A 27,063-nucleotide genomic window follows, 5' to 3' on the forward strand; every position below is an offset into this window, starting at 1 on the left:
ATAACCCCTGACCCGGCCCAGTTCTCCCCAGTCATCCGTATATTCAACAAGTGTGCCGTGTTTACCAGCCCATGGTACTCTGCTGGGGCTCGGAGATGTGACTTTAAGTAAGCTAGACATGGTGGCCTCTCCAGCCCGTGACATGGTCACTAAACATTGAATAATTCCATTACAACTGGATACGTGCTACAAAGGGAAAAGCACAGAATGTTGGGACAGCTTATCACAGGGAACCTTATTTCAGCTGGGAGGTTGAGAAAGGCTTCTGCGGGCAGCGTATATTGGTAACCACTGGGCTCTGCTATCAGGGAAAGGAAATTCAACATAACGGAGGCTGAAATGAGACTGAGGTTGATTTCTCCCCTGAAAAAAGCCTGGTGGCGGATGGTCCAGAGGTGATGGTAGGGGCGGGGGGAGCAGCACACCTAGCCCAGCAGCAGGATCTGCTGTTTGTATCTTGCTCCACACCCTCGCCCGCCACATGACCCCTCCTCATAGTCCGAGAAGGCTGCTCAGGCACCCCAGTCGAATGAAGGTTCCCTTATGGTGAGCTCTCCCGGCACCCCGTGTGGCTTCTCCCTTGGAGGCACTTGTCCAAGCAAAACAATGATGAAATTATTATTTAGTGTCTGTCTCACAGGCTACAGGGATGACCACGCCTGTCTCACTTAGCACTCAGAGTACCTTGGGCCTGGTAGACCTTTAATACTTGTTTTCTGATTTTGTTTGAAGTCTTTTTGAGTTGGGTCTGATTTATTTATTTACTTATTTAATTTTTGGTGGCATCAGGTCTTAGTCGTGGCAAGCACACGGGATCTTTCATTGAGGTGAGCGGGCTCTTTGCTGTGGCCCATGGGCTTCTCTCTCGTTGAAGGCATGTGGGTTTTCTCTCTCTAGTTGTGGCGTGGGTTCTGTAGTTTGCGGCACACGGGCTCAGTAGTTGTGGCTCTCAGGCTCTAGAGCACAGGCTCGGTAGTTGTGGCACATGGGCGTAGTTGCTCTGCGGCATGTGGGATCTTGCCAGGGCAGAGATCGAACCCATGTCCCTTGCATTGGCAGGCAGATTCTTAACCTCTGCGCCACCAGGAAGCCCAAGTGCATTCCTGTTATTGTATAACCTTCACCACCATCCATCCCCAGAATCTTTCCGCCTTCCTCCACTGAAACTCTGTCCCCCTTAAACACTAACTCCCTGGTCTGCCCTCCCTCCAGCCCCTGGCCTTTGAATACTTTCTTTTTTTTGTAGACTTTATTTATTTATTTATTTATTTGGCTGCGTTGGGTCTTCATTGCTGCACGCGGGCTTTCTCTAGTTGCAGCGAGTGGGGGCTATGCGAGGGCTTCTCAGTGCAGTGGCTTCTCTTGTTGCAGAGCATGGGCTCTAGGTGGGTGGACTTCAATAGTTGCGGCACATGGGCTCAGTAGTTGTGATGCACGGGCTTAGTTGCTCCGCGGCATGTGGGATCTTCCCGGGCCAGGGCTCAAATCCATGTCCCCTGCATTGGCAGGTGGATTCTTAACCACTGCGCCACCAGGGAAGTCCCTGAATACTTTCTGAATGAATGAATTCAGAGGGGCTAGAGCAGGGGTCACAGACTTAAATGCCTCTAGGAGCCTGCTATGTGCTATAACTGAGAAAAGCAGGCTGGTAGTAAACAATAGGGAGGGGTGGGGAACGAGGTCAACAAAGACCCTGCCTCAGCTAATGAGGGCAGCTGCTAACCACACAGCTCCAGCTGAGCTGGCAGCAGAGGTTGTACCAGAACATGAACCCGGAGTCAACAGCTCTGCCAAAATTTCAAGAGAAGGTGGAAAACCAGACATTTATGTAATATCTCCTAATTTTAATGTTGGCAACTAATTTTGTGTTTTGTTCTAACACTGAATAAATCACAGAAAGCATTCCAAGGGCTGGATCTAGCTCAGGGCCCACCCGTTTGCAACCGAAAGACCAGATGGACAGTGTGATGCCTCCCAGCTCTTGGGTCTGTGGTCTGTGACTGCCTGTGAAGATGGGTTCCCAGGAACCAATGCCCCAAGAACCTGGCTCTCCCTCTGCAGTTTTCAAACAGGAAGAGAAAAGGGGAAGAGACAACACGTTTTTTATTGAATATTTAGAACTGCTGTGTGCTTTCTATGGTTGTGTATTTTATTTAATCCTTACAACAATGATCAGGCTGGTATTATTTTCCAGACCATACAGGTAAGGAAACTGACGCGTGAAGAGTTTTAAGAGAACTGCTGACAGACACAAAGCTAGTAACCACACTTGATGGAACCAGGATTTGAACTCACCTGCTTGGGCCCCAGTCCCTGGATGCTCCCCCTCACCCTACTGCCTCTCCTCTGCATTAAGAAAGGCCAGGATTGGACTTTCGCTGGCGATTCAGTGGTTAAGACTTCACCTTCCAATGCAGGGGGTGCGGATTCGATCCCTGGTCGGAGAGATCACTGGTCGGGGAGCTAAGATCCCATGTGCCTCGGGGCCAAAAAACAAAACAAAACAAAAAACAAGACATAAAACAGAAGCAATATTATAAAAAATTCGATAAAGACTTAAAAAATACAAAAGGGACCAGGATGAGGGGGGGAGGGGCAAGGTAGGGGCAGGGGGTTGACATACAAATTACTCTGTGTAAAATAAATAACAAGAATATACTGTACAGCACAGGGAAATATAGCCATCATTTTGTGATAACTTTAAATGGAGTATGATTTATAAAAATATTGAATCACTATGTTGTACACCTGAGACTAATAAATACTGTAAATCGACTATACTTCAATATAAAAAAAAAAAGAGAGGCCAGGATGAGGCGGAGGGAGGTTATTTTTCCACAGCCATGGAGGGGGTAGGAGGCCAATGATCTCATCTGGGGCTTGTGAGGCTCAGCGTCACCAAGCAGCGTCACCAAGTTCCCTGACATCTACAGAGAGATTTTCCATTTTCAAAGCACTTTCACGTACATTAGCACATGCCAGACCTTCTTAGCAGATATTACTATCCTCGATTTACAGAAGAAGAAACTGAAGTTAAGCTCTCTGCCCCATCATATGACGGTAGGCATGAAGCATCAGGATTTCCAGAAGTCTCCTGGTTCCTGACACAAAGCTATTTTTGCTGAATGTATTTTATCTCCAGGCTGGAGGGGGCAGGGAGGCCAAGGTGGAAGCAAGAGATGGAGGCAGAGGGAAGGCAGCACCCAAGCTGCTGCCAGTGTCGGGGACCAGGCTCTGGGAGAAGGGGTAGGACTGCCTGTGGAGCAGGGAGGTTGGAAGCCCCAGGTGCAGTCCTGTGGTGGCATCCTCACCAGAACAGCTGCAGCTGCACCCACACCCTCCGCAAAGCGGGTGGGGGCAGGGCTTGGGGAGGGGGGAGGGGGAGGAGGGGTCACAGAGGCTGTTCTCTGGGAAGCGGAGTCTTGCGGGGCTGAGCTACCTCCACCCAGGCCACATTCCCCCTGGCTCCACGCCACTTTCTGCAACTCTCAGAGAGTGGTTCCAAGGGCTCCTGCCGCACGGGAGGTATGAACAGGCAGATTTCAGAGCCCGGCCTGGGCTCAGCCAGCTGGCACCTGCAGCCCCTGGAGAAACTGTCAGCCACAGAGTGGGGCAGATAGAACTCATCCCCACCCCAACCTCATTCCCTTCAAAGGGCGAACCCCATCTTGGGGTGGGCCCCAGCAGGGAACCCTAAGCTCACCTCGTCTGTGGAAGGGGTAACAGCAGGGACCTGGACCTAAACCCTAATACATCCAGCTGGTGGGGGAGGCGGGGAAGGGACTTTTCTGGAGCCGCCCTGCCCCATGGAGATGAGAAGACCAGATCGGGGTGGGGGACACACTGGCAAATGGGACCACAGACCTGAAGGAGCAGAGTATGGCCTCTTGCCTGACACACTTGACTGGGCAAAGCTCTGGACCTCATCTGGCCTCCAGAGCTTCTGGCTGATAGACCTGGAGGAGCTCAACAGGCCCCTGGCAGGGCCGGGGGTGTAGGTACTCAGAGAGGCCTCTTCCCTGTCTTGGCCTATTTCTCTTTCAGGCACTGTTCCCCACTATGATAGCGGGGTATAAGAGGGCCCCCACGACTCCTGTCTCCTTTAACTCACACCCCTATGTCGTCCCCTTCCGCCCTGTACCAGCGTGGACTCTGTAACCAACAGAAAACGGCAGAAGGAATGGCATATCACCCTGCAGATGGTTATAAAGACATGGTAGCTTTCGTCTGGCTATGTCACGAGCAGCGCTATGAAGAGGCCCATGTGGGGAGGGACCAATGCCTCTGGCCGGCAGCCACCTGAGGGAGCCTTTTTGGAACCAGATCCTCCAGCCCAGCCAAGCCTTTGGATGCTACAGCCCTGGCCCAAATCTTAGCATCAACTCCATAAGAGACCTACTCAGCCAGGCTGCTTCCAGATTCCTGAACTTGTGAGATAATGTTTATTGTCTTGAATTACTGAGTTTTGGGGTGATTTGTTGTGTGGCAGTAGACAATACACCCCCTTCCTTTTTTCTCCCCCATTGCCCCCACCCCCCCACCTCCCCACTGGCTGTGCTGCGTGGCTGGCAGGATCTCAGTTCCCCAACCAGGGCTTGAACCCAGGCTACGGCACTAGGCCACCAGGGAGCTCCCCTCCCTTTTTTTTTTTTTCCTTTTTTTATAAATTTATTTCTTTATTGGGTCTTCGTTGCCCACTTGCAGTGGCTTCTCTCACTGCGGAGCACAGGCTCTAGGCACACGGGCTCAGTAGTTGTGGCGCACGGGCTTAGTTGCTCCATGGCATGTGGGATCTTCCCAGAGCAGGGCTCGAACCCATGTTTCCTGCATTGGTAGGTGGATTCTGAACAACTGCGCCACCAGGGAAGTTCCCCCCCCCCCCCCACCCCGCCACCGCTTCCTTTTTAACAAGGACCTAAGATGATTCCCTCCCCCCACGGCCCTCATGAGCTCCCTGCCTCCTTGATGCCCCTTCCCCTCCAGGACCCCAGCATGGGATGTCGGTTTGCAGATAAACTTGGTGATACAGGATGAATCTACCTCGCTCCCTTGGAAGGCCCTAAGAGGACAGAAAAGAGCTGGAGGTTATCTTGCTGGATGGGGTGTAGGGCTTGGGGCCAGAGGAACTCACCCCACCAGGAGAGATCCCACAGAGACAGGGGCCGGGAATTAATCAAAGGAGGGCTGCATACACAAGCCCCCTGCCCCCTCTTCCTTCCGCCCTCTGCTCTGCTCTGCTCTTCCTCAGTGGGTGGAGGAACAGGTGGCCTCTGTCCCCTCCCTGTCCCCTTTGTGCAGGAGCATGGGGAAGTCCCTGCACAGAGCCCGTGAATCCTCAGTGACTCCTCTAAGAAGCCCAAAGGGCAGAGTCTGTCAACGCGCAGAGAGGAAAAATGTCACCCACAGAACTTTCCAGGAAACCCCTACCCTGTGAAAACGTGTTGACTTCCACCACAGCCGTGGAGAGCAGGGGTTGGGCAGAGATGCGGAGTCTCCCAGGCAGCACCCCCCAGCCCACGGCAAAGGCTGGGGATGTGCTTTGGTGGCTGCTCAAAGGGACTTCAGGCCTCTCCTTACAGTGCGACCATCCCTGGTGAGCCCCAGAGCCTCCTTTCTGCGCCCCTGTGTCCTTGCCTGTGCTGAGGTAAGGGTCCCGACCATTCTAAGGCTGGGAACGTCCGATTGCCTCAAGTGGGTCATTATTCAGGCCTCAGAGGGCGCCCCTCCCCACCAGGGCTCTGCACAGAACAAAGGTGTCCCTTTCTGTTCTGTCCCCAAGTCTCTGGCCATTGTGTCTCCACGGCACAGGTCATCAACTTCATGGTCTGTGTCTGTGTCACTGCGCCTAGCACACGGGCTCAGGGGGACAGTAGCAGGGCCTTTGCCACAGCCCGTGTCTGTGCACCACGGCTTCCACGCCTGCAGACTCACTCTCACCCGTTTGCAGTGTGTTCTCCCTCCAGTCCAGGGTGACGGCTCCCTCAGCCCAAGTCCAGAGCCCTGCGAACACTGCAGGCGGAGGGCTCGGTCCCTCTGGGGGTGTGTGTGCACGCACGCGTGCGCTTGCTAAAGCACCGTCTGCCCAGCCCAGAGGAATGTTCCCTCCTAGAGAGACAGACAGACAGCAGACAGACAGAGTGAGGGGGGCAGGCAGGCTCATGGGTCTTCTCCTCCTTCACCAATGGATGCTCAGCACATATCAGTCTTCAAAGCCCTTTTATTATCCAATATTCGCAACCACCTCGTTGGGTGCGTTATCATCCTTGTCCCATTTAATAGGTGAGGAAACTGAGGCTCAGAGAGACCAGCTCTGGTCACATCAGCACAGCCTGGATCAGAAGCCAGGTCTCCTGACTCCTGAGGCTTTAGTGGCAGCCAGAGTCTGGCTGGGTGTTTTCTTCCCCACGTGGGGGCCTTTGTTCCCAGGACTCCCCTGTGTCAGACTTGGATCATAACCTTGCCGGGGCCAGGGTGACGTGTCCTGAGGGTGCACAGGGCAGGAGACAGCTGCTGGGTGCGTGCTCGTGTGCGGACCACAGAGAGCGCGGCCACAAAGGCAGAGCCAGCCCACGGGTATCTGAGCCGCCTGGTCCCCTGTCCCCATACTGCTAATCTGCCCCAGCCTGCCCTGTGACCTCCGGTGGTATGTGACAAACAGAGACCACTGGGTGGCAGTGTGTTCTCATGCCTGGGCCCAGACAGGTCGCCCAGGGCTGCAGAATGTGGGGGTGGGGCGGAGGCTGCCACCCAGAAATGTGGCGAGACCCCACCTACGGGAGGACTTGACCCGGCTGGGCTGCTCCAAACGTGTGTGAGTGTGTGCGTGTGTGCGCGTGCGTGCGGTGCAGCCAGAGGGCCAAGGATGGTGCTGAAGTGGGGCCCGCGTGGGGTGGGCCAGAGGAGCAAAATATAAGGGAAACCAGGGCAGCCAACGCGACGTGAGCAAAAGGATGGAGGAGAGCGCCGGAGCGGGGAGGGCTTCTCGGACCTTAAGGAAAACTACTGCCCAGGAGAAAGAAAACACAAGAGAGAGACCAGGAAGAAAGAATCACGAAGAAACCAGGAATGGAAAAGAGGAAGATGTGAGACTGGCTGGGGAAAGTAGGTCAGAAGGCCGGGGTGTGAGAAGGGAGCCCCAGAGGCTGGGGAGAGACAGAACCTTCCCTGGGCAAGAAGGGGCCAGACTCAGGCTTGCTGCTGATGGGGAGTTTATTTGCACGGAGTTGCGGAGATGCGGGGGCTGCCCGGCTCCATGTCAGGGCTGCTCCGGCTGCAGCTGGGGCTCGGGCTCCGGCCCCAGCTCCAGCACCGGTTCTGGCTCTGGTTCCTCTATCTTACTCTGAGCCTGAGGTGGGTGAGTCCCATGCTCTAAGGCAGAGAATTTTCTTGGTCGCCACTGTGGGAAGACAGACATGGAGGGTAGGAGGAAGAGGAAGGGGAAGGGAAAGGGAATAAGCTATTCCTTCCTGGCCCCCTCCCAGCCCATCTGGTCCCAAGCCTTCCCTCAGCCCCTCCGAGCTTCCCTTGGGTCCCTCAGGTACAAGAGGTCCCTGGAGTGCAGAGGCTCAGGAAGAGGGGGCTCTGAGGGCAAGTTTAGGGGTCCACCTTGCTCATCTTCCTGAGGGACGGGTGCCAGACAGCACACCGAGGACTGGGGAGGCGGGTTCCCAGCTCACCCGTCTTCTCCAAAGGTGGAAGCTAAAGGCTCCAGTCACCAACATGAGCAGGAAGAGGATACCAAGGATGAGGAGAGGGAGGTGGCCTGTTTTCTGGGCCCCCAGGGCTCTCCCGGACCGTTGGGCACCTACGGAGAGAAGACAGGATTGGAACAGGCATAGGGTCTCGGCTGGAAGGACGTCTTGCCAAACCCCCATATTTTGCAGACAATGAGACCCAGAGAGTTTAAGGGACTCGTGCAAGTTCACTCCTCTAATTAGTGGCAGAAGTGGGTCAGGCCTAGACAAGAGCTAGAAGTCAGCTCCCTGGTTGGAAGGGAAAGGGCGGGGATGGGGTGGCGTGTGGGGCGGGGGTCTGGCGGTGAGATGGAGGTGACTGGTCGGGAGTTGGCGCTGGGGCGCTGTGGGGTCTCAGACCTGGGCGAGATAGCTCAGTGAGGTACACCGCGGTCCCGAGAAGCCTCTTGCCCTGGTACAGACGGCACTGCCAGGGCTGAGAAAGGAGTCTGGCCTCTGGCATCAGCAGCCAGGGACCCGGGGAACTCCTCTGAGACTGCTCGTCCAGGGGGCGCCATACAAAGCTCTCTTGTCCAGATGCCGGAGTCACCTCGCAAAGCAGTTTTCTCAGGTTGCCGGATAATCCGTGGGACTTGGGAGTCACTGAAAAAATTGGAGGGAAGAGATCTTTGGGGGCCCTGGCCCCCTTAACTGAAAGCATAGGTTCAGCTCCCACGTCTCAATGGCCTTGACTCATCTGGGCTCTGATTCAGTGAGGCTGAGGGGAGGAGATCAGGGTCCTGGCCAAATTAATCTTATCAAGACAAAGCTCTGGGGACTTCCTAGGTGGCACAGTGGTTAAGCATCCGCCTGCCAATTCAGGGGACACCAGTTCGATTACCTGCTCCAGGAAGATCCCACATGCCACAGAGCAACTAAGCCTGTGTGCCACAACTATTGAGCCTGCGCTTTAGAGCCCGTGAGCCACAACTATTGAGCCCATGTGCCGCAACTACTGAAGCCCATGCGCCTAGAGCCCATGCTCCGCAACAAGAGAGGCCACGGCAATGAGGAGCCAGCGCACTGCAATGAAGAGTAGCCCGCACCCACTCACGGCAACTACAGAAAGCCTGCGCACAGAAACGAAGACCCAACACAGACAATAAATAAATAAAAATTAAAAAATAAAAAAAAGTCATTGCTGCCAAAATTTGGAAGAAAAAAAAAAAAGACAAAGCTCTGGTCAGATCACTCTACTGCCCCCAAACTTTCCAGGCTCCCTACTGCCTTCAGGGGACTGTTCAAACTCAAACTGGTCCGAAGGATCACAGAACAAATATTTCAGATTCATTTTCATGACTTACTACTCAAATGATCAGAACCCCCACCCTTCAGGTGAGTTGGCCCCCAGGAGACCTTGCACTTTTCCTGCTTCCTTGCTGTGGCTCACATCTGTGTTCCCCCGATGAACTCCATCCCCATTTCTGAATGTCTAGAGAACAGACTAACCCGTCTAGAGAAAGAGCATCTTGAAGCTGTGCAGTTTGGGAAGCGGGGCAGGAGGCAGTGTGGTAGGAGGAGAAAATCAATGAAGGGCCTTGAGCTGAGCATGGTGTACAGGCCCCTGAAGATTTGGTGGCACAGACACCTGAGTTAAGCCCCAAGTCTGGCACTTCCCAACTATGTGACTTTGGGAAAGTTCCTTTTCTGTGAAACAGGGACAACAATCCCTCTCCCATTGAGCTCCCATGCAGATAGCTTAGAAAACTGACTCAAGACAGTTGACCTTCAAGAAGACCTTGGACAGAAAGAATTGGTAGGCTGTGGCAACCAACTGGGAAGGAGGAGGCCAGGTTTTCAGAATGAGTAGGACATGAGTGGAGTTACTGATGGAAGGTGACTTAGCAAGAGGATTGGGTGTGAGGAAAAGACAGGGTTCAGAGTGAAGCTGAGGCATGGGTACCATATCTAGGTAGAGATACATGGGGAGCAGATGGAATCCAGCACTGGTCTTCGGGAGATGTGTTATTTGTTAGCGGATTCATTTATTCATTCAACCAATATACATTATTAAGCGCCTACTATGTGGCACTACTATTCATTCAGTGGCACAGGTGAGCACTGCAGACACAGCCAAGCTGTGATAGTTACCGATCAATAAACACATGCTTTCTGAGTTTATTTGGTTTCTTCTTCTATGTTTGTTTGTTTGTTTTTATACTGTCTTGAAAAGCCCTCGCTCAGTACATATTTGCTGACTAAGGGACTGATTCATGAACTCCTCCCCAATCAGGTCACTTCCTGCAACTTTAACCCAAGCCCTGGCCCCAAAGCAGGCAGGGATTCTTGAATCATTTGCTACCTCTCTTGAACCACTCAAATTTTTGCCACCTCTCCTTTTAACTTCTCCGACCCTCCCCCCGATTCAGAGCAGGGGAGTCCCTTACAAAAGAGTGGAACATTCATCCAGTGACTCAGGGGAGATTTTCAGTTTCTCTTCATTATATGGGGGCGAGAAAAGAGGAGGCCATGAGGGGCAGCCCCTGCAACTTGTGCCCAGTGGCCTGGCATCCTGAGGCAGACTTGCCCAGTCTTTGCCCAGTCAGCTTTCCCTTCCTGTCTTTTCCCACCTGGGGCTGACCTGTGATGACTGCCAAAGTGACAGCGGCACTGAGCTGCTGCCCCTGCAGGTGGACATGGCAGGTGTAGGTCCCAGCCTGGGTCTGGCCCACAGCCTCTAGTCGAAGGGTAAAGTTGCCACGGTCTCCAGCCACCAGGAGGTCGGGACCTCCCCCGGGAGGGGCCCACGTGGCAGTGAGGGAAGACTGGGTTCCCACACCCGGAGGCAGGCGGCAGGGCAGCTCCACCCTGGAACCGGCTCCAGCGTACACTGTCAGAGGGACTGAGGGCTCCAGACCTGCAGAGAAGAGGAAACCCCAAGTTACAGAGGGGCTGGAGCACTAGGTCTGCAGGGAAGGGAGGGAAAAGGGTGAAGGAGGTGGTCCAGCTATGAAGAGAGCTAAGGAGCACAATACGGTGGATGAACTGAGGATGCTCAGAACCCCCGAATGTGGGTGGGCCAGCAGACCAGTGGCCGGCAAATGAGGCTGGATGGCCAAGGGAAAAGCTAGAAGTGGAGAAGCCGCTGAAAGTCTGCAAAGGGAAAGAGAAAGCGGTGGGAGAGTGAGGCCCAGAGCAATCACAGGTGCCATCAGCTTGGTTTGGGGGCTCATAAGTCAGGGGGAGGTGACAGGGGGCAGGAAGGGGTTGTGGTCAAGTGTGAAGGCAGAGTGGAGGAGTTACCCAGAACCGTGAGGTTGTACGTGATGGAGACATTGAAGCCATCTCTGTAGGTGAGGATGCAGCCCCAGGTCCCAGAGTCCAAGGGGCTGACGTGGGGCAGAAAGAGGAAGTTTCCAGCTAAGAGGTGATGGGGGGACTCCTGAACAGGGACTCTTCCTGGGCCCCGGAACCAGTGCACAGAGGCTGGGAGGTCAGGGCGGCTGAAGGAGCAGTTCAGAATGACCGATTTGGAGGTCCACGGAGACCCCGGGGGGCTGGCAGTCACTGGGCAAGGACAGAGAAGGTTGATTAGGCCCACTTTCCCAATACATCAGGCTAACTAAGCTGGAAGCTCCTGGAAACAGGCACCTGGCTGTAGACCTCTTTGTCTTCTCCCTCCCAACCCTCCTCCGCACCCTGACCCAGCCCAGTGCCTGCCCTCTGGAGGTGCTTAAAATGCAGGCCCAGGAGTCCCCTGCCTACCTCCCCTGCCCCTGCCTCCAGTTTAACGGGCTTGGTCTACCCTTCCCCTTCTCCAGGACTTGCTTGAGGATTCTCACTAAGCCCAACAACTCCTAAGCTATAGATGTCTGAATTGAGTCACTCCAGCCCCGCACTCTCCCCTCCAAGGGGTGCCTCCCCTCCTCCACCCTGGCACTCCTGCTGTGAGTGGGGGAAGGGGAGCTCAAGGGGTGATAAAATCGCTCCACAGGGCCCTCCCCCAACACACGTGCTTCTCTGGGGGCACCTTCCACCCCCTTCCGCCCCTCTGCTCGGGCTCTCCGGCAGGGCCCCGGGGGCGCATCCTTAGAAGCACAGGCAGCCTCTGCCCAGCCCTTCCTGCCTCCGAGGCGGCGGGATATGGGGCGCCCTCCTCCCAGCCCTGCTCCCCTCGTCTCGCTCCCACATACCCGCCGCCTGGCCCACGCGCAGACGGAGGCGGCAGGCGAGGGCGCGGTCCCCGAGGCGCACAGCGGCGCGGTACTCGCCGGCGTCGGCGCGTCGCGCCGGGCGCAGCCACAGCGAGAAGTCCCCGCGCTGGAGGCCGCGCTCATCCAGCTGCACGCGGGGCTGCAGGGGCGGCCTCCCGATGCGCAGGCCTCCGAGAGCCAGCCTCAGCACCGTGTATGGGCGGGGCCCCGGGCCCCATGGCGGGGGCTCCGCGGGGTCACTGAGTGGGAGAGAGATGGGACTGAGAAATCCGAGGGGAAGAAGCCCCGGGGGGAGAGGCAGTCCAACCACACTTTGAGGATGAAAAAGCCCACCCAAAGGGAAGCTCTCTGGACTGCTTGCTAACTGTGCAGTCCCCTGGTCCCCTGCCTCGGTTGGGCCAGCACCATCCACTACTGGAGAGGCAGGGGTGCTGGGGGATGCAGGTGTGAGGGGAGCAGCCTGCGGAGGAAGGACGAAGTGGGGGGCGGCAGGGGAAGCTGAGCCATTAGCTTCAGAGGTATTGACAGCTCAGGGGAGAACACAGAGGGCTGGCTTGGGCTTTGTAAATCTGAATGCCTTTACTGCCGGATTTGGGGGTCCTGTTGCCACAGTTTGGGGTGCATACCTGTCTGGTAGATGCTGCCAAGTGACTTGTCTTGTTCGCAGAAAGCTGAGATCCTGGAGGGGGATTGTGGGGCTGCAGGGGAGCTGGGCAGGAGCCCCCTCCTGGGCCCATACCACCGGGACCTCTGCCCCAGGGTCTGGAGCCTCCACTGGGGAGGAAAAGAGAGGCCAAGGGGAGGGGCCATGAGCCAAGAGACTTCAAAGAAGAGGAGCCTCACTGTTTTCCGAAGGAGAAACAGGGCTGAGGGAGACCTTGGTTTTCTACCCCTTTCCTGCCAAGCGGGAGACCAAAGAGAGGCTTTGAGGGGCTGAAGGACTGCCCCAAGAAAGGTGTTAGAAGAATCCACCCAATCTAAGGACCTTGGCATCTGCGCAGTCATGGAGAGCTCCCTGCTGACCCCCTGCTGTGGGTCTGGAGGTCAATCCTCCCAGAGGGTGGTCCCCACCTTACCTGCCACCGCCCGTAGCAGATGCAGAAGCAGCCAGACCGGGAACCGAGCCTCCTGCATCTCCCCCTGAGGTCTGGGCCACACAGCCCTCCAAAGGGAAGAGGTCAGAAAGTGGGGAAGGAGTGATGTTCCAAAAAGAGGTTCTGCAAAGAGGGAGTTGGAGGAAGAGAATCTAGAAGACGGATGGAGGCCTGGAGAGAGAGGGAGGAACCAAGGCTGGAATCTAGAGGAAAGCGGGCCAGGTCAGGCAGCCGGAGGGTGGGGTCAGGGGGTGAGGTGGGGTGGGGGTCCCCGGGAACGGGGCAAGGCGCTGGCGGAGAGCAGAGTGGAGGCAAAGTGGCTGTGTTGAGCTGGAGGCCGTTCTGCTGCTCCCAGGGCCCTGGCCCCTGTCCTTCTGCCTTCCCTCCACCTTCCCCACTTCCCCCTCCCCCTGGCCCCCCCCAGCACCCCAGGGCTCACGGTTTCGCTTCGCAGTGGAAAGTCTGAGGGGGCTGATTCCCAGCAGCGTCACCCTCCACCCCTGTGGTGGCGCTCCCCTTGTTTATTTCCTCAGGCCTGGGTGTCCCCGCCGCCCCCTCCACTCCTCCCCCACCCTCTTGACTCTTCTCTTTCCTGGGGAACTTCTGCCCTTCTCTTCTGCCTCAGACTACCCACTTGCTCACCCCGAGCTGCCTCCCCAGGTCCCACAGACACGCTTCCTTGGCAAGCCCTTTCCTTGGCACTCATCCCCTCCCTTACTCCCTGAACTTCCCGGGACTTCGTTACCCTTGTTCACCTGCCTCCCCAACCATCCAGGGACTCTGAGAAGCTCTGTTGTACCCTGAAAGATGGTGGGTCTGAAGAAGGGCACCCCCTGCAACAGGGAAAATAGCTACACTGTATTGTGCCTTCATTATGTGCTGGGCACTGCAGTGGGCACTTTGCATACAGTAACGCATGAAATGTAATATTATCCCCCATTGTACAGATGAGGAAAATGAGGCAGGCTCAGAGATTCAACAATTTGTCAAGATCAGTTAGGGAGTGTGAAGACAAAAGCTGTGAGTGTGTGTGTGTGTGTGTGTGTGTGATCCTGCCCCCGGGGGGTGAGTTGCAGCTGTCTTCTCATCTTTGGGGGTGAATGGTATCAATGAATCACACACAACCCTCTCTAGCTCAGACCTCTGTGCAATGAGCAGGCGCTCCCAATCCAGAGGTTCTGAACTAAGAGAGGGCAAGCAGGGTGATGAGGATAAATGCAGAAATCCTGCAGTAGAGATCAAACTCAGGATGGACTGAGGCAGAACTAGGGAACGGAGGCTGACAAGGCCAGAGGAACCACAAGAGGCCCTGGAGTTCTCCCTGCGCAACCAGGAGCTCACTTCCTCAGTGCCAGGCAACTCTCACTCCGTCCAAGGAGGCTGAGACCCAGACCTTCTGCCCTCTCCCACTTCAGAGGCGGGACTTCCTGTTTCTGAGGCTCTTTCTTTGCCTGGTTCAGCACAATAGGGCTGGTAGCTTTCCACTGGGCTCAGCAGTGTCTAGCCTAGTGTGGGCTGGCAGGGAAGGGTGTGTGTATGGCTGGGAGGAGCATCCCCAAGAATCCAAAACCAGGACCCAAGTCAGCTCTCAAAGACACCGCGCCCCCTGTGCACCCTGGAGCGCTGCTCTTGTCTTCTTGAGGGGTGGGTGGTAGGAAGGCGCCTCTGTGTTTATAGAGGGGAAGGGTCCTGACACAATGTGCCATCAGCCACCCTGCTCGCTCCGCCCCGGGAAAGCAGGAGACAGGTTAAAAACAGAAGCGCGACCGTTTCTTTATTAAATTATACAAAAAGGGGAGGGGAGGGGGGCAGCTGCGGGGCTCGGCCCCAACCCTGGCCCCACCCCGGCCTGGCGCTGTCTTGAAGGAAGGGGATCTGAGGGAGACCCAGGGATCAGGCAGGGGAGGGCTGGGCAGGATGTGAGGCTGGGATGCAGACGTTAGGAAGAAGAGGCTCCCAGAGGAGGGTGGGGTTGGCTGGGGGGCGGAAGGGAGGAAGAGAGGAGGGAGAGGGAGGGGGCAACTGGGGACCAGCTGGGGAGCTCAGATGGAGCAGGTCAGGAGGTGGAAGGTGGCAGTGAGGATGGAGGGGGCAAGTGTCTGGAGGGGCGGCAGGACAAGGCTGGGGAGAGAGGGTGGCAGCTCTGGCGCGGGGCCCAGAGCAGAGAGCCAGGTGAAGAGTGGCTGCGCTCGGCTGTCCCCACCCCCACCTCCAGGCCCCGCGGGGCCTCCCACCCCCAGCCCACTGGCAGGGGGCTCATGCCGACGCCCCATTTTCTGTCTTCTGCCGCTTGGGATCCGCTTCATCCTGTGGAGAGGGAAAGAGCTGGGGTAGCTGTCAACAGGGAGAGGGACCGCCCGCTGTCCTGCTCCAGCCCCCGCCCTGCACAACCGGGCTCTGGGTCCAAATCCAAAGGGCTCCCGGCCCTGCTGCATCCCTGACAGCCCCTCAGCCCACAACCCAGCCCAAACCTCCTCTTCAGCAGCTCTCTTCAGCGCGGGCCCTTCGTCCTCATCTTCTTCTTCTTCCTCATCTGAGGAGCCAGAAACGGGTCATTGGGGAAGGGCCGGAAGCTCCAGCAGAGACCCCCTGTGGCGGCCCTCAGCCCTGCTTCAGCTCTTCAAACCCACCCTGACTGTTCCTTTGAGCCCAGCCTCCCCTGCCCCTCCCCACCTTCCTCGTCCCCTTCATCCTCCTCCTCGCCGTCCTCGGCAGTTTCTTCTTCCTCCTCCTCAGCTCCGTTCTCCTCCTCCTGCGGGAGAGGGAGGCGTCAGGCTGGCCCTGTGCCTCCACCCACCGTCACGGCCAATGGCGAGGGGCCTGGGAGGGCCCGAGGGCGGGGCGGCGGGGGTGGGAGGGATCAAGGAAAGGCGGGCCCCCAGGAAGGGAGCTGGGGGCACGGTGGGCAGGTGACCCCTCCGCACCTCCACCACTTCTTTCTTTCGCTCTTTCCGGCTCGCCTTCTCCTCCACCTTCTCTTTCTTCTCCTTCAGGTCCTGCAAGAGAGAGAGAGAGAGGTCACCTTCCTCTCACTACAAATGATCTGCAGCCCTTAAGTCCCTCCAGCTGCGACTCTCCCTCTGCAGTGAGCGTAGAAGAGTGGGAGATGGAGAAGGTGGCCAGGGCAGCTTAGAGACCAAACAGAGGTCCCAGGGTCCTCACAGCCACAGAGGGGCTGAGACCAGACACCTTCCCCAAGACTCGATGGAGGAGACAAGCGATGAAGCCAGGGAAAAGGCAGTCAAGGTAATCACTCAGCACCCCCACCAAGTTCTGCCCAACCTCACCGGCTGAAGAGTTCAGCTCAGCAAAGCAAATCCCCTCCATCTGCTTGCAGCCCTGATGCCCCACCCCCTCTTGAGGTCCCTCCTTCGCCTGCCCCCTCCCACTGCCGGCCCTGCTCTGCCTTTTGTCTACCTCTGGGGCCTTTTCCTGAGTACTCTCTCCTGGGCATCCCTCCCAGCTTCCCCCTCAGCTGCGAAAGCCTTTGTTTCTCTCTGTCTGTGTGCCCCCCTCCTCTTCAGGCTCCTACCTGGCCCAACACTACAGGAATAGGAAGAGCCCCCTAGAATGATTCCCTGGGCCCCCTCTCACTTCTGCCCACTCCTGGCCCAAAACAGTGCAGGTGGCTTCCTCCTCCCGACCACCCATGGTGTGTGTCCTGGTGTGGTGTGTGCATTCGTGTGGGAGAAGAGTAGGAGTAACCACTCCCAGGGGGGAAGTAGGATAAAGGAAAGACTCTGGGACTTGGTAGATGAAGAGACAGACAAGGTGTGTGTGGACGGGATGGGAAAGTAGTGGGGAAGGTACCTGTGTAGAGTCCCCTCCCTCCACAGGGCCCCTCTCTCCTTCCCAAGACCCCAGCTGGCACACCTTTGATGTCTTGTCCTGATGTGATATGGCCCAGGGAGGTGCTCCCAAGAGTCCCCTCTCTAGGGACACCACATGGCCCTTCCAACTGAGATTCCAGTCCTCTCACCACCCCACCCCTTGGCAGGCACTGTGGTGTCTCTGAGTGATCGGATCGGATCTGGTGTTGGTGTGCAACTCTGTGTATCTGATTCCGTGTGGATGGAAGTTTTCTGGGTGAGTGCATCACCCTGGGAGGGTGTGTCCTTTCTGGCACAGGGTTGGGGACAGCGGAGAGGTTTGGTGCGGGGCGGTTGGCTTGCAGGGACGCTCAATTCCCTTCTCCCTTTATGGGGAGCGCAAAACGCTTGCGCCTCTCACTCCAGCTAGGTTTCTTCATGCCACTTCGCTGCCCTCATTTCTCTGCCACCTGGTGGGTATGGCATTTCTACTACCTGGTGGGCTTTCCCCTACATTCTGGGCCTGGAGAGCCAGGCAATCGTCAGCTTCTCTCTGGGGACCCCAGTGTCAGGTCTGCGTGGCCCTGGCCTGAGTTTCTCATCGGGGCTGATGGAGGGAGGGAGAGTGAGTGCCAGGGAGGGAGGGTGTCTACTGGAGGCCAAAGTCCAAGGGGCAGGGCCCTCTCCTCCCCTGTCCGGTCCTGGCCGTCTGGTCACTGTCCTTCCATGATCCCTTTTCCAGGAGAGTATGTGACCTGGGTCTTGTGCTAAGCAGCTCTCTGGCCTCATTTACTCAACACGGGCACACACACTGACACAGGCTGACACCGATTCACACACACAGCTACAGAGGGGCGCCCACGCGATCCAGAGACACATGGCCCGGTGTTTGGGCATTCTGGCACACACTCTTGAGACAGCACAAGAGCACAGTACAGCCACCCGGCACTCACAAAGCGGCAACATGGCTTCAGAACAGCTATGTCTCTACATGCACACATGTAACTGACACGGGCAGTCCCACACACTCGCTGGATTTCAGACATACAAAGACACCTACTCAGTGAAGTCACATGCCACCGCACAGCCCACCGGAGGGCCGCTTGACACACCTTGTCAGATCTCACAGGGAGCCCCTCTCTCCCACTGCTTTGAATCCCATTGGTTCCCCCTTTCACTTCACCGGCCTCCGGGAGACCTCTGTGACCTCCAGCAACCACCCCCACCCAAGGTTGGGCTCCCAGCCCCCAAACCCTGGCCGAATTAATTTCCCCAAGCGACACTCAGCAGGTTCCCTAGGGAAATTAGAGAAAGGCTGGAAGAGAGGCAAGGGCGAAGGGATGGAGCCAAGGAAGGGAGCTGACAGGAGCAAGGGCAGCACGATGCAATGCCATGCAATGCTGAGACCCAGCTTTTTCGAAGGCTATTCCCGGCCTCCTGGTTTTTAGGATTTCAAGATTCTTCACGTGTGGGGGGAGACGCTGGAGGAGGGCTATAGAGAATAAAAAAGCGGAAGGCCAGTGGAGGCAGGAATGGGTGCAGATGCAAGGAAAGGAGGAAAGGAGAAAATAGAGGCAGTAGCTGTCGGTGGAGAGAAGCGAGAGATGGTCGGGCCTCGAGGGGAGGGGCCGAGAGGAGCAGCCTCCCGGGAGAGTCCTGTTTACACCGGAGGCTCTCAAACCGCTCAGTAGAGGAACGGTGAGGTCAGACTGGAAGGGGAGACGGGAGACGGGGGACGGGGCGCCGGAGAGGGGCGCGGGGGAGGGGGCAGATGAGACGCGCAGAGCTCCGACGGGCACCGGCCGGGGTGGAAGCGCACGAGCCGCGGCCGGAGAGGGGTGGGGACCGCGCGGGGCCGGAGCGGCCAGGCCGGGGAGCCGGGCGCGCGGCTCTCGGGAAGCTAGAGGGCGCTGGCGCGAGCCGCGCGGAGCGGGGCAGGCAGCGCCAGGCTGGGGCGCGGGGGGAGGGCGCAGCGGGGTCCGCCGGGACCCCGAGCCCGGGCAGCAGCGTGGGGCCGTCGGGGGCGGCCCGGGGCGCACGACCGCGCGGAGCCCGGGGGGCGCGCGGGGGCCGGGCCGCCGCCGGCCCCGCCCGTACCTTGGCGCTCAACTCGGCCGCTGCCTCCACGCTCTTCTCCGACATGGTGCCGGGGCCGGGGCCGGGGCTGGCGCGGAGTCGGGGTCCCGGGGCCGGGACGGAAGGGCCCTGGACGGCGGAGGGTGGCCGCGGCCGGAACCTGGCGCGGTGGCGACGGCGGCGGCGACAGCGGCAGCGGCGGCCGCTCGGCAAGCTGGGGCTCAGGAAGAGGCGGCAGAGGCGCGCGGGGTGGGGCGGGGGTGGGTCCGGAGCGGAGACCCGCAGGGCTGCGGCCGTCCGGAGGGCGGGCGGAAGGGCGGTGCGGGCGGTGGCCGGCGCGCTCCGGCCGCGGTCGCTTGGTCCTCGGCTCGCCGCCCCCGCACCCGCAGAGCTGCCGCCGACCAGCCGCTGCCGCCCCCGGGCAGGGAACCTGCTTATAAAGCGGCGCTGCCCGACGGGAGGGGCTTCCCAGGGGTGGGGCAGGCGGGAGCGGGGAGGAGAGGAGAGGGGAGGGGGATGAAAGCGGAGGTTGGAGAGGTGGGGATAGGAGGATGAAAGCGAGGGGAGGGAGCGCGCGAGAGGCGGGAGGGAGGACTAGACCAGGAGGGGGAAATGGAGAGACTACGGTCGCGCGGAGAAAGGAGTGGGGCGAGGAGGTGGGAAGGGGTGGGGTTCCTGCGGGGAGGGACCTCCCCGAATCCCGACCTACTGCCTGCGAATGGGGAGTCTATCTTTTGGGGGCGGACTGGAGGGATGGCCTGGATCCTACTGACCTTCCCTAAAAAGCCCTGGGATTTTGCCAAGGGATGGGGTGGGGGGAAGCAGATGGAAAGGCCGGGCAGGTATTTGAGAAACCAGAAGCTTCAAGAGGAGGAAGAGGGCGGGAGCTACTTCCACATCTCGCTGGATTTCCCCTCTCGGGCACTACGTTCTCTGGGTGGCCTCGGGAGGGGTTGAGGGAGCAGAAAGGGCCGCCCACCCCGTCCTGCCCGAGGCTGACTTTTGTGACCCCTGCTGGGTTCCTCCCTTCCTGGCTTTCGCTTGTGATCTGAGTGGAGTCAGAGGCCCTCCAATCTCCTTTCACCCTTTCCATCTTCGACCTTTCTTATTTGCCCATCCTACCTCACTTTTCTTTGCCTGGTCCTTCTATCTTCATCCCTCCTCGTCCATTTCTGTCTCACATCTCTCTTCTTCTTCTGTCACCCCTTCTCTTCTCACTTGCCCTCTTCTACCTTCCATCTCTGCCTTCCCTCTTTCTCCAGGCAACACTGTTCTTGTCTCATCTGAGTCTGTCACTCGGACCTATATCCTTAGCTGGTTTTCCTCAACTCTTCTTCACATCCTTATTTTCCACATTTCCCCTCTCTTGGTGTGCCTCTTTCCTCTGGTACCATTTTCCCCAGCCTTTCTGGAGGATATCTGCCTCCTTTGCAGGGGGTTCCAGCCCACACCGTTCCACACACCCTCAGCTCCTCTTCCTCACTCTCAGTATCTTTGGGTCATTTTGAGAAGCTTGGAGTTTCAGGAGGGCACAGGAGGCCTGGGGTGTGTAGCAAAGGTCAGGAAGGTGGATGGGATGGAAAGCTAGGCTTTGGAAAAAGATATCTTTGGTGTATGTGCACTCCTGTATTTGGCTATCATTAGTCTTCATCTTCTTATCATTTTCATTTTCTTAATAAAAAAGACAACTGACCCATCATCACCGTTTAGTCTTTGAGTGCTTAAATACCCCTATCTTTTGGTCCCTTGGTGTCCACACCTCCCAGTCTCTCTTTCTGACTCTTCCATCAGTTTCTCAGTCTCTATCTCCTCAAAAATCTTGGAGCCCCACCCAGATTTTTCCTTGCCGAACTCTGTCCATCTTTCTCTGAGATCTTTCCATCTCTCTCTCTCTGTTTCTCTGAGACACTCGCTCATGTCTTCAGCGATCTCTGACCCTCTCCATCTCTGTACTCTCTTGCTTCATTTATCTCCCTCTCCCCCACTCCTTTACCTCCCCCCCCCCCAGTCTCCCTGTCTCGCTCCCTCCCCGTCAGTCTCTTTCCTCTCCCTCCCACCCTCCTTTCCTCTTCCCCCCTTCTCCACCCCCCAGCCCCGCCTGCTGTCTCGGACACCCTGCTGGGCTCTTACCCTGTTGCCCTGGTAACCGCCCCCCACTCCGGTCACCTCCACTCCCCTCCCCCCCTCCAATCTCCGCCACCAACAACCTCCATCCACCTTCCTCCTATTTTTTCCTGAGAGCCAATAGAAACCCTGTTGCCAGGTGGAATGCTCATTTGAATCAGCCAATCCAGGATCCTAACTGCTTGCCCTGCCTTATATGGGGATTTGAGGAGGGCCACTCCCCCCACTCCAGCCCCACAGGGGACCAGCCCCTCCACTGTCCCTTCTCCCCGCCCTAGAGAGAGCCTGGGACCCTCCCTCTCACCCTTCTATAAGGGTCTGGCCTCCCATTTCCCTAGCTAGGACCACCGGCGTTAGTGTGGGCTGTGGGTTGGACTGTGGGCTGGGCCTGAGGGCCGGGGGTGGGAATGAGGTGTGATTAGGGAAGGGGAGGCGGAGGGAGCCGGGAATTTTGCCCAGGGAGGGGTGTCTGGGAGCGGAGGCAGCTGCAGTGGAAAATTCCAGGGAGATGGAGAGGCAGAGAATGGGAATCCTGCCCCAAGGCCCAAGGGAGAGCCTAGAGAATCTAAGAGTTTGGACACTAGGGTCCTTAGGGACCAGGGGAAAAAGATCTAGGAAGCAGGAGGCCTGGATCTAATTCCTTCCTGCATGGGAGAAGCACCCCTTAACCCTCACTGCCTGGTTGGACGACAGATCAGTCTCCTGAAGTCTTGGCTTCGTGAGAAGAAAGCCAGCCGGGACACTTAGGATGCATTTGGAATGAGTGGGATGCTGAAAGGGCATCCCCTGTTCCTTGGGGTTGGTCTCTGGGGCCAAGAGTGTTAAATGATGCCAGCCTGTGTTTGCTCCTTTCCAGAGAAAAATTTCTGAGGCCTTGTGGAGGCTTGCCTATTCCTAGAGTTCTTTTAGTCTACGGTTCAACTGAATTTTCCACTGGTTGAATGGAGAAACCTATGCTTCTTACACATTTTCTGGAGGTGGGAAAAGGGAGGCCAGGTGAGAAGAGAGGAGGCCCAGGCCCCCTGGAAACCATGACTTCTGACATCCTAGCAATTCCCTCATTACTGTGTGGAAGATGTTCAACTCTATTTCCATCTCATTCTTAAGGAAATTCTTCCCCTTCTCCAGCGTCCTGGTCTTTTTCAGTTTGCCTATTTGTCGGATACATAAAGTGCTAAGGAAGGCCTAGTTAGCTATCATTCAAGGATGGGAGGACAGAAACCTGAAAGTTGGGCCTCTCCACTCTTCACTACACTCTTCATTCCATTCCACTCCCAATGACTTCGTTTGCTGTTCCTCATTTTTCCTTTGCTTTAAAAAAAAAAAATCTTTTCAAAACTCAAGTCAGTGGAGAGTTGAGAGGAGGTGAATTCCTAGAGAGAGACTTCAACCAGCCTAACTTGGATCAAGTTTGCTTTGAGTATGTTACCCACAGGAGTGTTCCTAAAGAAATCATCCTCGTGACAACACAAAGCCACGTTTGTCATGAACACGCCCCGTCAGGTTGTCTCCATCATCGTATTCTACTCGCATCTATGTAAACGACATAGATTCTTTTGGCCTCTATAGCAAGCTTGGACTCTTGCGCTTGAACAAACTTTTATTGAGCTTCCTCTAGATGATGGGCCCCAGTGCTGTGTGGTGGAGACACAAAGCCGAATGGAAAAGACCCGGTCCCTGCCCTCCAGGAAGAGATGGGAGAGCTCATTCAAAGTACAATCTGAAAAGGGACAGGTATCAAGCACTCTCTCCTGCTGGACAGCACCCTGTCCCATCTCCAGGGGTGCTCTTGTTCTGGAGTGCCTCCCCATCTCTCCTGATTGCAAGTCCCTTGTTCCCAAGTCCAAACTGCCTTTCAGGGACTTTCCCTGGCGGTCCAGTGATTAAGACTCCACCCTTTCACTGCAGGGGGTGCGGGTTTGATCCCTGGTCAGGGAACTAAGATCCCACATGCCGTGTGGTGAGGCCAAAAATTAAAAAACAAACAAACAAAAAACCCTCTAGTAAACTGCCTTCCTTACTCCCCCACCCTTACTGGTGCGTCCTTCTCCTGGGCATGATACCTAGCACGAGGCTAGGCATCCAAGAGGTAGAGCTCAATACATCATTGGCTTCCTGGCCCCGACACCCCACCTTAGACTATGTCTCAGAGCCTCTCAACTTTCTTTCCTTGAGCAGGTGGGAGAAGCATGGGGCATGCTGCAGGAGTGGCCTCTCTCTGACTTGGGATCTCCTCAGTAACCACTGGTGTCCTGTTGGTCACTGTCTGTCTTTTATGGTACGCAACATCACAACCACAATTTCTGTGGCTTTCCTACTTTCTCATGAACTTTCTACCCAGCAAAAATCATTGGTTTTACCATCGTACATCTCTTCCAGATTCTTCGATTGGCTTTTCTTATTCTCTGTGCCATCCTTCATGATCTCCTTCACTTTTACACTTAAAGTTTGCTGTTGCCCAGTTCTCCACTCCCCTCCTTTCAGTTTCTCCCCCTTGTGCGTGCTTTCCTTTCTTTTTTCCTTCCAGTTTTATTGAGATATAATTGACATCCAGCACTGTATAAGTTTAAGGTGTACAGCATAGTGATGTGACTTACCTGCATCATGAAAAGTTCACCACAAGAAGTTAAGTGAACATCCATCATCTCATACAGATACAAAAGTAAAGAAATAGAAAAAAAAATGTTTTTCCCTGTGATGAGAACTCTTAGGATTTACTCGCTTAACAACTTTCATATATAACATACAAAACTGTTAATTATATTTATCATGTTGCATGTTACATCCTCATATTTATTAATCTTATAACTGGAAGTTTATACTTTTTGACTACCTTCAATTTCCCCTCCACCATTCTTTTCAAAAAGCCTTCACAGGTCTTCAAAAAAGTCCAGAAGGGGACTTCCCTGGTGGCACAGTGGTTAAGACTCCATGATTCTAATGCAGGGGACCCAGGTTCCATCCCTGGTCGGGGAACTAGATCCCACATGCATGCCGCAACCAAGGGTTCGCATGCCACAGCTAAAGAGCTGGCGAGCCACAACTAAGAAGCATGCCTGCCACAACTAAGACGTGGCACAACCAAATAATAAACAAATAAAAATAAAATAAATATTTTTAAAGAGTCCACAAGGAAGATAATATATAGAGATATTTTCTGACTCTGTCATAAAATTTTCTGTGATGATGGGAATGTTTTATATCTACAGTTTCCAATACAGTGGCCACGAGCCACTGGCTAGTGGCTAGTACAATGGAGGAACTGCATTTTTTTACTGTAATTTTAATTAAATTTATTTATTTACTTATTTATTTTATTTTTAATTAATTAGTTAATTTACTTATTATTTTTACTGCGTTGGGTCTTTGTTGCTGTATGTGGGCTTTCCCTAGTTGTAGCAGGCGGAGGCTACTTGTTTTGGTCATGGGCTTCTCATTGTGGTGGCTTCTCTTGTTGCAGAGCACAGCCTCTAGGCCCGAGGGCTTCAGTAGTTGGCAGCACACGGGCTCAGCAGTTGTGGCTTGCAGGCTCTAGAGTGCAGGCTCAATAGTTGTGGTGCACGGGCTTAGTTGCTCCACAGTATGTGGGATCTTCTCGGACCAGGGCTCGAACCCATGTCCCTTGCATTGGCAGACAGGTTCTTAACCACTGCACCACCAGGGAAGCCCCTACTTATTTATTTTAAATAGAAGGCTACCTCATTCTTTTTTTATTTCTTCTTTTTTTTTTTTTGGTCGTACTGCACGTCTTGTAGGATCTTAGTTCCCTGACTAGGGATTGAACCCAGGCCACAGCAATTCCCAATTTTAATTAAATTTAAATAGTCACCTGTGCCTAGTGGCTACCATATTGGACAGCACCATTTCAGACCTTGGCCCCAAACTGCCTTTTTTTTTCAATCTCGTTTTCCATTTCCATCCCTAGTGTTCTGTACATGGAAAGTCAAGAGCAACTCTGGCTGCCATGGTGGAAGGTCACCTGGGCCGCTCTTGTCATGTATTGACAGTACTTTACCACAGCTGCATGTTTGCTCAGGATTTCCACATTTTCACAAATGAAACAGACTATGTGGCTGACCCAGAGGAGAGGAAAGTGAAAATGAAAAGGCTAGGGGAGACGGAACCAGGAGTGACAGCTAGAGGCTTATTTTGCCCAGAAGGTAAAAGGCCGAGGGAAGACTTAATAACCAGGAAGAGGGAATGGCAGTGCCAACTGAACACTTCCAGGTGGCTTAGGTCTCAGGGGTCCTGTTCTCACTGCATTTCCCTAAGCGACTCCATCACGCATGTCCAGTGGTTCAAGTCCCACCGCCAACAACTATCTCAAACCGTGATGACTCTCAACCCCATATCCCCAGCACCGGCTTGTTTCCTGAGCACCAGTCACGACCCCAGTTCCCTTCTGTCTTCTCTCCCTGGATCCTCCAGAGGGCCTCAACCCCACACCTGCCGACTGCAACTCCCCCATTTTTCTATTACAGTTAAAGGTCCTGTCCCCCACCCCTTCATTCACACCAGGGGGTCATCTGAGACACTGCCTCTTCTTCCCCCCCCCCCAGATCCCTCATATTTCATTTTATAAAGATTCCCTGAGTGCCTCCTCTTCTCTCCAAGCCCAGTCCTGCCCCTGCTCCTGGGGTCAACACCACTCACTGATTTTAAGCTTAATTAATTAGGGTTGTCAATCATTATTTAAGAATTTTTGTATCTTCAGCACCTACGTCTATACCTGGTTTAGTGTAGAAGGTCGAAAATGTTTGCTGAGGTACGTAAACTGCCTTTCTACCTAAAATACAAATAGACTGTTGTCATCTCCCTCCATAAAACCTTCTGATAGCTTCCCCGGGCCTAGAGAATAAAGTCTGGAAGCAAACCCAGCTCTTCAAGGTCTGGTCCCCCTTTTTTTTTTGTATTAATTCTTATTGGAGTATAGTTGCTTTACAATGTTGTGTTAGTTTCTGCTGTACAGCAAAGTGAATCAGTTGTACGTATGCATATATCCCCCTCTTTTTTAGATTTCCTTCACATTCAGGTCATCACAGGGTACTGAGTAGAGTTCCCTGTGCTATACAGTAGGTTCTCATTAGTTATCTATTCTATACATAGTAGTGGATATATGTAAATTCCAGTCTCTGGCCCCTTTTAACCTCTGTAGCCTTAGCTCTCACCAAGGTTTCTGCAAAAGTTTTGCTTCAGTTTTTTTTTTCCAGTATTTTTTTTAACTCTTCATAGTTCCTCCCGAATGGGGTCTGCCTCTGCGCCTTTGCACTAGTCTCCCCTTCCACCTGAAATGCTCTCCTAGCTTCCTTCCCACCCCCCAAGCCACTCACTCCCTCTTCTGAACCACTTTTTCCCTTTTAATAAACATCTTCCTATGGCGGCCTTCAACCCAGGATTATCATGGATTCCATGTTGGCCACCCTCACTGGGCTTTGAACCCTGTTGGATAGAGACCATGTCTTACTTGTCTTTTCATCCCCAGCATCTTTCACTGTACCTGGCGCATAGGAGAAGCTCCATAAATGTTTACCAACAGGAACTACCACACAGGTAGCACAAATTTCAGTCCTTAAAGCCCAGGTTAATCATGAGACATACTACCTCCCTGGGGATGTCTTCCTGACATGATCAATGGGCAACAGGAAGTTCTTAAGATTTAAACCTCCAGTGTTAATGCCAAGCATTAACATTAGCCTATCTGCCCAAGGTGGTCTGACATCTAATATCTTACGGTTGAACTTGGCACAGGATTCACGTATTCCTGTTGTTCTCCTCCTGCTTTGGGTGGCTAGCTTCTAAAGGGAAGACTGTTGGAACTTCTCTGGTGGCCCAGTGGTTAAGACTTTGCCTTCCAATACAGGGGTAGGGTTTGATCCCTGGTCAGGGAGCTAAGATCCCACATACCTAGTGGCCAAAAAGCCAAAACATAAAACAGAAGCAGTATTGTAACAAATTCAATAAAAGATTTAAAGCAAATAGTCCACATCAAAAAAATCTTAAAAAAAAAAAAAGAAGAAGAAGAAGAAGGAGAAGGGGAAGGGGAAGGGGAAGGAGAAGGAGAAGGAGAAGAAGA

At 55.0% G+C, this 27,063-nt stretch overlaps 2 protein-coding genes across 2 annotated transcripts; both read right to left on the reverse strand.

The window, feature by feature from the left end:
- Window positions 1-7,191: 7,191 nt before the first annotated feature.
- On the reverse strand, window positions 7,192-13,353 carry LAG3 (lymphocyte activating 3). Its single transcript, XM_057702604.1, has 8 exons — window positions 12,964-13,353; window positions 12,514-12,661; window positions 11,867-12,126; window positions 10,977-11,240; window positions 10,315-10,590; window positions 8,094-8,336; window positions 7,677-7,804; window positions 7,192-7,396 (listed from the first exon to the last, which is right to left on the reverse strand). The coding sequence occupies exons 1-8, from the start codon at window positions 13,019-13,021 to the stop codon at window positions 7,256-7,258; spliced, it is 1,518 nt and encodes a 505-aa protein (XP_057558587.1). The 5' UTR covers window positions 13,022-13,353; the 3' UTR covers window positions 7,192-7,255.
- Window positions 13,354-14,729: 1,376 nt separating this feature from the next.
- PTMS (parathymosin) lies at window positions 14,730-19,959 on the reverse strand. The gene is made up of 6 exons (XM_057704145.1): window positions 19,795-19,959; window positions 18,888-19,460; window positions 15,906-15,977; window positions 15,655-15,733; window positions 15,453-15,514; window positions 14,730-15,288 (listed from the first exon to the last, which is right to left on the reverse strand). The coding sequence occupies exons 1-6, from the start codon at window positions 19,957-19,959 to the stop codon at window positions 15,238-15,240; spliced, it is 1,002 nt and encodes a 333-aa protein (XP_057560128.1). The 3' UTR covers window positions 14,730-15,237.
- Between the last annotated feature and the right edge of the window lie 7,104 nt (window positions 19,960-27,063).

This window comes from Hippopotamus amphibius, chromosome 12 (genome assembly GCF_030028045.1).
Source record: "Hippopotamus amphibius kiboko isolate mHipAmp2 chromosome 12, mHipAmp2.hap2, whole genome shotgun sequence".
Taxonomy (NCBI): domain Eukaryota; kingdom Metazoa; phylum Chordata; class Mammalia; order Artiodactyla; family Hippopotamidae; genus Hippopotamus; species Hippopotamus amphibius.